We start from the raw sequence: 13,908 nt of genomic DNA, 5'->3' as shown, positions 1-13,908 counted from the left end.
TTCAACTACATGAAGTGAAGCCCTTAACATACACTCAATTCAAATTTAACTGATTCACTGACTGATCCAATGTTTAGTAAAATTTAAAAGTAATTTTAACCTATTCAAATCAACGCATGTTTCAAATAATTACATAGATAGAAGAAATAGATTCTAATTTAAAGTAATATCAATGAATAAAAAAAATTGAAATCAGACTAACGTAAACCAACTGCAGTTTCCTCAACTCCACAAAAATGATTAAATATTGCAAAAAAAATAATCCTGTAAACCCCGTCAACCACAACCAACCACACCAATCCAAATCCGGTTTGTCACTTCCTAACCAAATCCACTTAGGAAGCCACACTATATCTCACTCTAACAAGGCGCTTCAATAAAACCAAACACCCCAAATGATGATGAGGCGTGAAAATTGGCCGCGTAGCGGCGGCCGCGGCCGTTAAGTTTTTCCAGCAATGCATGTCCATGTCCAATGGGGTGCGTTTTTTTCCAACCAAACGTTGTGTAGTTGTTTTTAAAAGGAAAGTTTTGTTAAAAAGCCCTTTTCCTTTGGGGCTGCGCCGAGATTTTAATAGAGTTAAATATTTGGAACGCGCCGGCGATCGGCCTCAACGTTTTTTTTTCTTCTGTTCACGCTTTGATTGATTTTCAGCATAAAACATAACTTTATGCGAGGTATGGCATTGGTGCGTGGGTGGATGTGGGTGGGGGTGCGGGTGCTACCGATCACTGAACGAAATGGTATTTCTCGACGGCACGCGACTTTCGGTTTAGGGTGTGGTCAGTTGAGTGGGGGGATGTATGAGGGGGGTAGACATGACTACCTGCCTGCCTGCGTGAGCGTAGCAGAATAGAACGGACGTTCGTCTCACTTACTCCAAGGTGCGATCGGCGTTGTTTTCCTGACCAGCAACTACCAACCTCAGAGGTGGGTTTCGAGGTAGTTCGGAGGAGGTTTAGGGTGGACAACTGGTTGAGGTGGGGGGGGGGGAAGTTGTTGCACCGTGGAAGATGCACCTCGCGTGTATGCACTTTTCTCTCTCTCGCTTGCTCGGTTGGTCTACCAGCGTTCAGTTGGATGTATGCAAGCTGCTCGCGCGATTTTCTAGTGCAAAACACACATAGTTTATGCTGGTGGGCCAGGATCTGCGCTGGGTTGAGGGAGTGGGGTTTGGGGTGGAAAACTCGGTTGGGAAAATGAAAATTCAACCGGCTCGTCGAGTGGTATATATTGCCGGATCGGGCCCGGAGATAGGCACAGTTTGATTTCGTTCGTCTACAGTTCTAGAACTATCTATTCACGGCGCAGAGAGTGCAGGACAGGACAGTTCCGTGCAGCGGTTCAACTTTGTGATCTGTTTTCATCGCAAAACAGATTTACTTAAATTAGACTAGTGGATTGAGTGGAGTAGCGTTCCGTTTTATCCCCTTCAAGAGTTCTAGTAGAAGCTCGCCCAGTTTAGTCAGGATGAAGATGTTCAAGTGTTTACTGGTGATAAGCTGCTTAGCTTCGGTGTGCCTCGCCCACAGTGCTTCCGCCGCGCAGTCCATCAACTCGAACAGGATCGACGATGGTCAGCAGGACGGCCAGCAGCAGACGCCCCGCTCCGGGTCGTACCTCGGCGAGATCAAGTACCTGTACAAGACGTACCAGGACTGTGCCAGCTCGGACGTGTCCACCTGCCTGAAGCTGAAGCTGTTCACAATCCTGGACCGCGTGGCGCGATCACTGAAGGACTTCAAGATCTCCGAGGGAATCAAGTTCGTCCGCGACCAGGAAGTGCCCATCGACAGCACCCCAGTGAAGAGCGAAGCCCAGCTTGAAACCGAACTGCCCCGCTCGATGGACGAGAAGGAACGCTCGCTGAACTCGATGCTCTTCGACAAGGTTCTGTCCTTCTTCCAAACCCACACCCTGCAAGTGAGTAGACCCCCAGCGATGATCAGCTGATCGTTCAGAACTAACCCTTATTCCACCCACCAGGTCAAGTTCCCGTCCAGCGAGGAGATCAAGCGCTCGATGGAGGAGGTCCGCGGCCAGGGAGGTTTCGGCGGTGGCTCCGGAGGACTCGGCGGCAAGGACAAGGACAAGAAGAACGGCCACTGGATCATGATCCCGCTGCTGCTCGGCTCCACCCTGGTCCCGCTCGCTTTCGGTGCCCTCGCTCTGCTCGCCGGTAAGGCTCTGATCGTCTCCAAGCTCGCCCTCGCCCTTGCCTCGATCATCGGAATCAAGAAGCTGATCTCCAGCGGTGGTGGCCACCACGAATCTGCCCATGAGGTCGTCGTCTCCGGCGGACACGGCGGCGGCTGGGGCCGCATCGGCAACGCCCAAGGCCTAGCGTACAACGGCTACGGACACTACGCCCAGTAAAGGGGGCCCCGATCCCTCTAGTCCCGACGCTACAGCTACACGCTAAGCCAAAGTCACAGACACACCGATACACACACACATACTCACACATACAGAAAGACACACCACCCCCAACAACCCCCCCAAAACAGAGAGTTTCAGGAAACCGACTGATGATCGAAAAAAGGAAAATCCAAGTTATTTTGTTTTTGTTTACGTTTTTGCGTTACCTCAACTATTCCTTTCTCGCTCTGACTTCTGGAGCCGCTCTTTCCTGTCTCAAAACAAAAAAGTTTGCAAAAGGACGAAACTGGACCGCAAACCACGCGGCAAGTGCCCTTCCTTTCCGTAGACTCTTCTTTTTTGAAGCAGCAGCCTTAGCATTTTTTAAAAGTTAGTTTTTAAAAATTTGCTAACATATTTATGTAACTTAATTGTAATTTAATTTATTACACCTCGAAGAACTGATTATTTATTTAATTAAGTCTCTTAAGAATCCAATTTGTAAAAAGCCGAATAAACTGAAAAAAACAAGTGAAATGAAAAGTTAAAAACTAATTACTGATTGTTTTAATTGATCGCCCCACCATTCGAAAATCCTTAATCTGACAGCTCAATGTATACTTTTTTTTTAAAGCAACAGTACTAAGCGTGCCCCCATGTTATATCACTAGTAAAAACTAGCGTTTTCAAACAACAAAATCAATAAAACCTGCTTAATCAACTATTTTTCAACAATTGAGTCTTTTTCGTGAAATTTTGAAAATGCCATTTTCTTAACATCAATTCAGCTTACCTTCTTAAATCAATCAAAAAGTAAATCATTAAAAATACCTCCCTTTTCAAAAGTTATACCGTGACCCTTCAAATCCAAACCTTCAATCAACCTCATTCATCTCACTTACGCCAATCATGCGTTCAACCTCCCCGGTCATCAAGTGAAAAGGAAAACTCGGTCACAGAACAGGTCCCATTACTCTCACTTTCCATCACGTGTGTCGTCTGGTCGAACGCCCCGCTTGTAATGGTCTGTCCCACTGAAGGTGGTGGAAAAACCAGCTCGCCGGGAAAATCGCAACACGCACTTTCTTTCGAATCAAGTTCCACACAAGCTGGCGGCCGCGTGATGTCCAAATGCGGCCCAATAATGCTGCTCTCTTATCACGGCTTGTGAATCGCACAAAAAAAAAGTTCGAGTTTTGCGAAAGTTGTTGGCAGGGTTTCGATTTCACTGATTTAAACCACCCACCACGTGATATCATCATAAAAGGCGAAAAACTGCATGATAAAAAAATGATATAAATAATTATGCTGTGGAAAGGATGTGGTGTGAAGCATCGATGCTCGGAGAAATCATCTCCTCATCTGCTGTGATGGGTGAAGGCGGGGTGTGGTTGCGTGTCTGGAAACTGCTGGTGCGCGTTAAGTCAGTGGAAAATGGCTTGTTTTTCGCTGACGCCACACGTGGCTAGTTGTGAGAGTGGTTAAAAATTATGGACAGGATGCAACCATGTGATTGGTTTTGTTTTGGGACATGATGAGCCGCAGTGCAATGTTGCATTTGAAAAGTATCTTTAACAATTGAAACAATCCGTTTGATTAAATGGAAAAGCGTATTTTTACAGAAGTTTGGAAGGAAAAGGGCGTTCATCAAAAGTATTTTTTGTTACATCCTAATGCTCAAGTTCGTGTAAAAGACGAATTTGCCGACTTCAAAAAAAATCGTTCTTTCGAATAAATAAATTTTAAGATTGCAAAACAACTTAACTGGTGTAAAATGCATTTCAAGACATTATCTTTTATTTAAATGTTGAAACCATTTCTAGTAGTTGTAGTTTACACAATTTTACTGTCTCCCACCCACTAGACTTTGGTCAGAATCGAGGTACATAAACTTCAGAAAATATTAGCGACATCCTTAAAAAAATCTTGGCGATATGACATCTACCAAAGTTGAACGGGTTTTGAGTTAAAAACTATATTTTAAATTTTTGAAATCAAGAATTACAGACATGCCTCGGATTAGCACCGCATATGGGGGATGCAAAACCGAGGCGTGCATAACCGAGGTACAGAACTTATCGGATTCTGGCTGTATGGGAGACATTGGCTATAATCGTATGAAAAATCATGCAAGCATAAAAATATTATAGCCTTTTGAAATCGGGATGATATCAGCTACCCATTAAAATTACAATTTCATGAAAATTTTCACAAAAATAGGCTTCATCCATAAAGTATGTCACGCTAAATTCAGCCAAAATTTACCCCCCCCCCCCCTTCTCCCCCTTGTCACGCTTTTCCTATACTTATAACACGCAATGTCACACTTTCTAAGGCCCCCCCCTCCCCCCTAGAGCGTGACATACTTTATGGATGACGCCATACGTATTTTTCCTGTTATTTGATAATGGATTTTTTTTTCTCTAAAGGAACCAAAAATGTTTTGTTATTGCTATATGGGTATCAAATGATCAGGATTTTTTCATGAAATACTCAACATCTTCACAAAACTACGTATTTTTGAAAAAAAAAACCCAAAATTTCAGTTTTTACAGTATGGTTATCAAACGATCAGGATTTTTTCATACATTTCGAATGTAATAAATTGTTTTTAAAAACTCAAAATTTTCACAAAACTACGTATTTTTGAAAAAAATAATCAAAATTTCCGTTATTACAATATGGGTATTAAGCGATCGGGATTTTTTCATACATTTCGAATGAAATAAAAACATTTTTTGAAAACACTCAACATTTTCACAAAAATACGTATTTTTGAAAAAAATACTCAATATTTCAGTTTTTACAATTTGGGTGTCAAAACATCAGGATTCTTTCATAAATTTTGAATGTAATAACAAAATTTTTTGAAAATACTCAAAATTTTCACAAAGCTACTATTTTTTGAAAAAAATACTCAGAATTTTAGTTTTAACAATATGGGTATCAAACGATCAGGATTTTTTCATACATTTGTAAGAAGCTTTGTGGAAATTTTGAGTGTTTAAAAAAATTGTTATTACATTCGAAATGCATGAAAAATTCCCGATCGTTTGATACCCACATTGTAAAAACAGAAATTATGAGTATTTTTTCGAAAATACGTAGTTTTGTAAAAAAATGAGTGTAACCAAAAAAAATTTATCACATTCGAAGTGTATGAAAAAATCCCGATCGTTTAATACCCATATTGTAAAATTAGAAATTTTGAGTATTTTTTTCGAAAATTCGTAGTTTTGTGAAAATTTTGAGTATTTTCGAAAAATGTTGTTATTACATTCGAAATGTATGAAAAAATCCTGACCATTTGATACCCATATTGTAAAAAACTGAAATTTTTAGTATTTTTTTTTTCGAAAATACCTAGTTTTGTGAAAATTTTCAGTGTTTTCCAAATATGTTGTTATTACATTAAAATGAATGAAAAAATCCCGATCGTTTGATACCCTTATTGTAAAAACAGAAATTTTGAGTATTTTTTCGAAAATTCGTAGTTTTGTGAAATTTTTAAGTATTATCAAAAAATGTTGTTAATACATTCAAAATGTATGAAAAAATCCTGATCGGTATCAAACCCATATTGTAAAAACTGAAATTTTGAGTAATTTTTTGAGAAACATTGCATTTTCAAAATACAGGAAAAATACGTATTTTTGTGAGGATTTCCATGAAATTATAATTTTAATGGATAGCTGACATCATCCCGATTCCAAAACAGTATAATTTTTTGATGTTTGCATGATTTTTCATACGTTTAAAGCCAATGTCTCCCATATAGCCAAAATCCAATAAGCTCTGTGCTTCAGTTAAGCACTGGGCCGTGCTTAACCGAGGCAGTGCAAAACCGAGGGTTGCAAAACCGGGGCATGACTGTACATTTTAATTAGGACAATCATCCTAATCAATATGCTGGTTTTTATTTTTAAAAAAATGAAAATATTGTTTTTGAAAGGATCAGAAAATTTCACGAATGTTTTATATTTTAACATTGAAAATCGGATAATAAGTTGCTGAGATATCGACTTTAGAATAAGGTTGATTGTTTGGGTGAGACTTAGAAAATATCAATTTTCATGTTTGCAAATCTTTGCACGGCAATATCTCAGCCACGAAAGGTCGTATCAACAAAGTTCAAAAAAGCAAAGTATAGAAAATTTTCTCAGCTTTTTAAACATATTTTTTCAAAAGTTGGCAAACATCGGCACTGATTTAAAAAAAAATGAATAACTGCGACTATTTTCAAAACAGTTACCTTAAAATGGCAATAACTTGATTGCAAATAAGATTTAGCATCGAAAAATGAGATTGAAATTTTTTTGCGATCGATATTTCGATTTATTGAAAAAAAAAAATCAGTATTGATTCCAAAATTCATAACTCGATCAATGAGTTTTTGTGCAAATCAAGTTTTAGTGACAAAAAGTAAAATTAAAAATAACCAAATTATTTTTAACCGTTGATCATTTTTTCTAGTGTAGTCCTTATCCATACCTACATCTTTGCTGAAGACACAAAATCGATCAGAAAATTCCTTGAAAAGATACAGATGATTGAATTTTCATATATCATTTTTGTATGGACAGCTACCAATTTGTATGGAACATTATGTACTGAAGGCATCAAAAAAGTTTCAACCTGAATCGAGTCGAAGCTCGAGACAAAATTCTCAGTGGGAAACATATTTATTCACTACAATCTGAATGCTTCGAAAACATGTTTTGGATTTGTTTTTGTTTACAAATTTCAGCTAATCAAAAGTATTTAAAAATCTCTACTTATTTTTTCACTAATTTAAAATTGTTTACTATCCTCAGAATAATTTTGAACTTTTTTATCCCGCTTGTTTTATATTCCTTTATTTTTGATTGGAAAATTCAAAATTTCTAACAGTTCAGGAAAATTGTCGAATGATTTGTTATATGTGCCATTTACTTATCAAAATGTATCAAATAAGACAAGGAACCTCATTGCAATTGGTTGGACATTGCAAAATAATTTAAAATTATGTTTTAACTGAGTTTTCAAAAACGTGGTGTTTATCAGGAATTTAAGTCATTAAACTGTTTTAAAATATATTTTTTTACAAGAATAATTAGATAATTACATATCTATAGTGTACAAATCACCTGTCTGCTCTTAATTAGTTGATGCAACCGAAATTTACGAAGGTTTGAAATTGTTAAGGTTATTATTGAATTTTTATTTATAAATATGATATTTATTCAAGCAAACATTTACCAAGAACATGATAACATGAACATGTAAATGGACTTCAAATAACTGTTGCAATTTTCAAAAGTCGTAATTTTTTGAGAATAAAATAAATAATTCTAAATTTTTATTAAATGTTTTTACAGTTGTAAATGCATTTCAAAGTAGCAATAACATTCGTGAATGGTGAAAACACCGTCACAATTTTTTTTAAATGTTTAAATAAAAATAAAATGTTATTTTATGTAAAAATTTGTGCAGGTGAAGTGTAAACAATGATTATAATATGATAATTGTACAATAATCTTTTGATGTTGTTGAAAACATATATTTTGATATGACTTTTTGCAATTCCGTCGTGAAACTACTCACTTTTCCTGTCATTCTTTAACGACGAAAAAGCCTACTTTTCTGTACCAAAAATAACAGAATCGAAGGGCAACACTTTTCAAAATAAATGCTGAAAAGTTCTACTTTTCAGCACTCAAATGGGTGCTGAAAAGTTGAACTTTTCAGTACTTGTTGCGAAAAGTAACACTTTTCAACATTTTTTTATTTAAACGATTTAATGACAAAATACATGAAAATATGACTTAAAATTTCACTCAGTGTGTGTTTTTTGGAATTGCAAAAAATTTTGTATGGAACTCGTTGCAAAACTTGATTTTTTCAGCACTCTTCGTATTTATCCAACTCGGTGAACCTCGTTGGATAAATGTACGACTCGTGCTGAAAAAATCCTTTTTTTGCAACTTGTTGCATAAACTACTATTACAATATTTTTTTATATAAATCCCACATAATTAAAACTCGGTTGAAAATAAATGTTAAAAATGGTTAGCGATTTGCCACCTTCTACAAAGTTACTGCTTGTCTTATTTTGCACATTTTGATGAGTAAATGACACATAAAACACAAAATATCTCAAGAATATCTTGATGAAATTTTTCGCTTTCAAAAGCATTGGAAAACTGAGGAAATTTCCTTTAAGACACATTTGGAAGTATTGATGACTATTTTTTCTTCTTAATATTGCTAATAAAATATACCGTGCAATACTTTAAAAAAATCAAGACTTTAATCCGATTCAAATTACACCAAATGATTAAGTCGGTTGGAACAGTGCAGAGAAAACTCTCCTGGCAAAAATTGTCATAATATCATTTCAAGAAAACTTTACATGCATTTTCAAAACTAAACTAAATTTTTCAACTGTGTTCACAAACGCCTACCAACAGCTACCAACTGCTTGGCGTTGATATTGTTGAGTGAAGGGCTTTCTCCACCGCAAATCGCCTTACAGCCTGCAACCCAAACAAATACAACTCTTTTCCCGTACCGTTTCTTGCACGAAACAAGTTTACGCTCAAGATCAGACTTTCACCGAACGTGGTAGGCTTTTCTCCAATTTCTCATTTCATCTTTCTCCTATTTCCTTCAGCAAACGATCGCGGTGCACGCAATTCAGCAAAGCTCGAGCTAGTTGGGAGCTTTCCTGCTTTAAACTTTTGTTTAAAAAAAAGCAGTGAGATGCTTATTTTAGTTTAAGTTGTTTAGAAATCCAAGATTTGAACCACTTCGAAATTGAGATTGATGGTTAGGGTGGTTAATTTGATGCACATCGTGTAATCACACTTCATCAATCAACGATGAAGGTACATTTGCCTAATTACAAACTTTATTAATATATAGTGTGTGTAAATTGCGTTGTGTTGTTGCAAGTTTCGAAGGAAATCAATGGATTAAATTGAAACTGTAATGTTTTTGTGTATGTTTTGCTTTGTGCAGTGCTTTCCTTATTATCAATCATCAAATAATTTTTTTTAATCATTCTACAATGCAAAAAGCAATTCAGATAGTGCTGTTTGCGATGGAGTTCAAAAGTTCTGTATTAATCATGGCGGCAATGCTGTATAGCTGCAGCAGATAAATTTGAATCGTACAATTTGTTTAGGCTAACACTGAATAGTGGCAATTTCAACGAAACATTAGGCCGATGCAAATATTTTTCAAAGTTTTTGTCCCTCGGCTCTGTCCGGGATCGAGGGGGGAGGGGGGGGGGGTGTTAAACCAATAAAAAAATATAAATATTGAAATAACAAGCCATAGTTTCAGCATTTGCATAGAATTTTTTTTAAATGCATTTTAAATTAGTTTTGTTGTTATGCAAAATATAAATGATTTGACGAAAACAAAAATTTAAGTGCCAAAAAAACTTAAGATTCTTTTTTTTAATTCATTTTTTTTAATCAATCCAAACATGCTTAAAATGATTCTAAATACAGGGGTATGCATTCTAAATGGATTTCAGCTGATTGTTTTTAAATTTCCGTTGAAATGTTGAAGTTTTGAAATATTTTTTTTTTGCCCCTCGATTTTTCGGGCCAATTTTGAAGGGGAGGGACAAAAATTTTAACCAAAATTTGTACCAGCCTTGGTACCTGTTTGTGCGGCTTATTAATGATAATTATGATTGAACTGAACAGTTGTTTTGTAATCGAAAAAATCAGATCAATGAAAACAAAGACATTGTACTAGCTTTGTACAATTATATTTCAACACAGTAAAAAAAATCATGGTAAAATTTTATCTAAAAAGGAGTACATCTTTTATGTCAGGAAAAAGCTTGAATTTTACCTCTAATAATATGTAAATTTACATCTGGCAGACGCTAGGAAAAAATACATGTAATCCCAAAAGAACATCAAACCGGCAACAGTTATACCTACACAGAAAAAAAATGTGAATTTACCCTACACTTAAACCATGTTTCTCACGTAAACATGCTCAATGTAAATTTGAAATTCAATGTAAAGCGTTGTATTGCATTTAAACAGCCTTGTTGTAATGTGAGATTCAATGTAATGAATGAATCTATTGTAAACGCATTTTTGTGGTTGGCAAATCCTTAATTTGAAATTATAAAAAACATGTAAAATCATTTCTCATGTAAAATTTTCAAAATGTAAACGAAATAAGCATTTAAATTGTAAGTTTGTTTTTGACAGACAAAACGAAAGACAAAAACAAATTCATTCATTGTCGTGTTTGAGTCGTAGTAAAGTGGAAGTGTTTTGAAATACCGGTGCCATACAATGTTCGATTATTATTAAACTGTGCGGTCGATTGTCCGAGAAGCATCGATTAGGTCAAAACAAAACAATCAATAATTCTAGCAAAATGATGTTTTTGGGCAAATGTCGAAGTGTAAACAAAAATTCTGCTCATTCCAAATGTTAACATCAACAGATGTGAGCAGGATAGACTCTTTGTTTACACTTCGATATTGGCCTAATTACATTGTTTTGATTGTAATTTGTTCATTGGCAAGCAATTTGTAGTAATGATTTAAATTGTTTGTTTTGATTGAATGTTGTATCCCTTGTCAGCACTTTACCAAACATCTGGATGCTTTTGGAACTCTGCTTCAGAAGGTAGGTTCCACAAGTTAGACTCACCTTTCAATTTTATAAAGGTTCTGGATGTTGGAGCACACTTTCCTGCGGCCTGGCGTTCCGGAACATTCTGCAGATTCTAGACGGGAACAGCCTCGTTCTTCGTGTGATCTGATTCGTCTTAAAGTTCAGCCAGTGTCCAGTGATTCTCCGTAGTTGGCAACAAAATAGAGTACCGCCGTAACAAAACATGAAATTCTGGTCGTCATCCCTCCTTGAATCAATATAAGTGCCCTTTTTAGGGTAAATTAGTTGAAAAATCAGCTAGTAAATGTTTTTAACAAATTTACTTACCATTTATTTTAACTTTACCAGCAAAAATAGCGAACTCTTGATACTTGAATTGAACAAATTGATAGATAAAATTGGGGTAATTAAGAGAAAAAAAAAACTTGTTTTGATTAATTTTTATATCTGTTTGACACTTGTGAAACACGAATCAAAGCAACAGAAATAAACAAATCAAATTTGTCGGAGATCCATAGCACGCAAAATTTGGCATGCACAAAAAAAAAAATAATCAAACAATGAACTCCGACAAAAAGAGCATAACGTTGTACTCAAATTAGAGTATGCCTTCTAGATGATTTATAATTTCAAAAAATAACAATGGCATGTTTGTTTCATTTGAAAAATGTTTGTTTAACTAAGTAGTAACTACTTTAAATATTTTTTGTAAATTTTAGTCTCGAGATAAGTAAATAAATAGTTCCAAATTTGATTAAAAATCATTCAATATTGATTTGTTTATAAGGATACAAAATTTTGTTGTCTCCAAAACCATTTTGTTAGAAAAATTAAAAAAAAAATCAATTAAAAAAAACTTTCTATACTGAGAATGTTTTTTCGATTCAAACTCATTAAGAAAAACGTGACACTTGGATAGTGCTGTTTATCAATATTTTTCTAGTTCAAGTTGACTAACTATTAAAATTTTCGAAATTGGTTCAAAACTACTTCTTATGTTACTTTGGGAAATTCTCTGCCATGGTCGGTATGGTTTCATACAATTCGATTTGTATCGAATTCGTATTTTTCATTTTACAGAAAAAAAACAAATCAACCTGACAAGGTTACCCTGGCTATCAACGTCAACGTCACAAGATAGAAATTTCAAGCCTAGGTTTCAACATTTGTATGAAAAAGGGGTTTAAAAAGCATTTAGACCGCGTCTAGTTGCTTTCCAATAATTAGTTTTCAAAATATCGAAGTATTGACGAAAATTTGTTTTTCGCAAAAAAAAACTTTCGTGGGACTGTACATTGGGCGACATAAACTTTGAAAAATATTTGCAACGGCCTTAGCAGAAATACAAATTTGACTTTCAAAACCCAACTATTCCGATGCTAATTACTACATTCTTTTAAATACACCTAAGAATACTTGTGAAGCACAACTAACTAGCAAAGAAGTTAAAAATTCCCCTACCCAATTTTGGTTATACTTAACTCCGACAATCCCCACCAAATGGAAACCAGTTTATTACCTTTTGAAAACTTTAGCTGCCAAGGTTTTCTGGCAAAAGTAAATAAACAAAAACAGTCGAGTGAATTTGAAATGCTGCTTTGTTTCAAGAAAAAAAAGCTATAGTTTTGAGTACGGAAAGTGAAAATCCTTAAAAACTTCCGATGTGAGCTGCAAAATAACTATTTCGACACCATCTGGCGGGTATTCTTCAATCCAATGACTGTAAGTTGTGGTTTGTTTTGTTTTGCTGCCGAGTACAACAGCGTAGTTTTGGATTTTAATTTCAAGGTGCCTGCCAGCTATGTCCACCTGGAACAGCTTTACCTGAATCGTCTACAAACGTCCGCTTCCTGCACCAATCGCAACAATTTATCCGAGCGAGCTCCATGGCCACGGACCTAGAGAGCATCTTTGAGAAGGTTCCATCGGGCAAGAGTGAGGTTAAGCGGCGGTTCTAGCAGTAGTTGGAGGTCACTAGCTGGGACGGAAGGGATCAATTTTACGGCCAGCAGTAGGGATAGTGGTGAGTAAAATGGTATGTTTTATAGTTAGTCGTTACAAGTTGCGTATTAGTTGATTGCTAATTTTCTTCATTTTAGATCTTTTGGAACGTGTCCCGTCGATATGCCAACGCTCGAACGAGGTATGACCCAACAGCAACAAAAGTCTGGGGAGTGCCGCTGGATTTGGAGGGTACGCTGGACCAGACGCCAGCTGCTGGAAGGTGTTGGCATGCTGATGCAAGGCGGTGCTTTTCTCAGAGAACGTTAAACGCTCCAGATGATCGGTGGTGACAACAAGGCGAGCCAAATGATCCTGGTGCTGAACGCCTTCCGTCTATGTCCCAGGATGAGCGATTGGTTAAGCGGACCAGGAAGGTGGAGTTTGCTGGTGGTGAAGGCAGCGAGCAGATTTACATTTTGCAAACGGACAGCATCATCATATCGGAGACTCCCAAGAACAGTGACTCCACGTCGGTTGATGACAGCATTTAACGAATTTGGAAGTAAGTTTTTAGCCTTTTTATACAAGGTTGCTAAAATATGGATATTTTGACTTTATTTTATTATTTGTGTCGTTTCTCGCTTCATTTTTTGTGATTTATGCATAAGGTGCAGACAATTCCTTTAAAATCTAGACCAACGCTAGAAAAGGATGGATAGGCTTTTTGAAAGCTGGGATTTTTTTGCAATTCTCCTACTAAAGGGGTTACTAATAAACCAAATTTTAAATGTATAACAATAGCTGTCCTCACCTGCTGCCATTTAGCACATCCCGTCCTTTGAAAATATTGCTCCAGAGATTGTCTAACTTAAGCAATTCAGGGTTACTTCGTATAATCATCGATGTATCAAGACTAAGCTCGTATTGTAGGATGAATCAAATCATGTTCAAATATGACATTTCTCCGTTGAG

The 13,908-nt window shown here is 36.3% G+C and overlaps 1 protein-coding gene and 1 long non-coding RNA gene across 2 annotated transcripts; both read left to right on the top strand.

Annotated features, from left to right (window-relative positions):
• Positions 1–1,269: 1,269 nt before the first annotated feature.
• LOC6040255 lies at positions 1,270–2,914 on the top strand. Its single transcript, XM_001849641.2, has 2 exons — positions 1,270–1,924; positions 1,988–2,914. The coding sequence occupies exons 1-2, from the start codon at positions 1,472–1,474 to the stop codon at positions 2,375–2,377; spliced, it is 843 nt and encodes a 280-aa protein (XP_001849693.2). The 5' UTR covers positions 1,270–1,471; the 3' UTR covers positions 2,378–2,914.
• Positions 2,915–12,647: 9,733 nt separating this feature from the next.
• Positions 12,648–13,636, top strand: LOC119765454. The gene is made up of 3 exons (XR_005276742.1): positions 12,648–12,714; positions 12,781–13,027; positions 13,092–13,636. It is a non-coding gene; the product is annotated as an uncharacterized LOC119765454 (long non-coding RNA).
• Positions 13,637–13,908: the final 272 nt, after the last annotated feature.

This window comes from Culex quinquefasciatus, chromosome 1 (assembly GCF_015732765.1).
Source record: "Culex quinquefasciatus strain JHB chromosome 1, VPISU_Cqui_1.0_pri_paternal, whole genome shotgun sequence".
Taxonomy (NCBI): Eukaryota; Metazoa; Arthropoda; class Insecta; order Diptera; family Culicidae; genus Culex; species Culex quinquefasciatus.
The sequence above is the reverse complement of the archived record's forward strand: the minus strand, read 5'-3'. Positions and strand labels throughout refer to the sequence as shown.

Coding starts and splice junctions, on each gene's coding strand:
- LOC6040255 (XM_001849641.2), top strand. CDS start 1,472: ATGAAGATGTTCAAGTGTTTACTGGTGATAAGCTGCTTAGCTTCGGTG. Junction 1,925..1,987: donor TCCAAACCCACACCCTGCAA/GTGAGTAGACCC, acceptor TCCACCCACCAG/GTCAAGTTCCCGTCCAGCGA.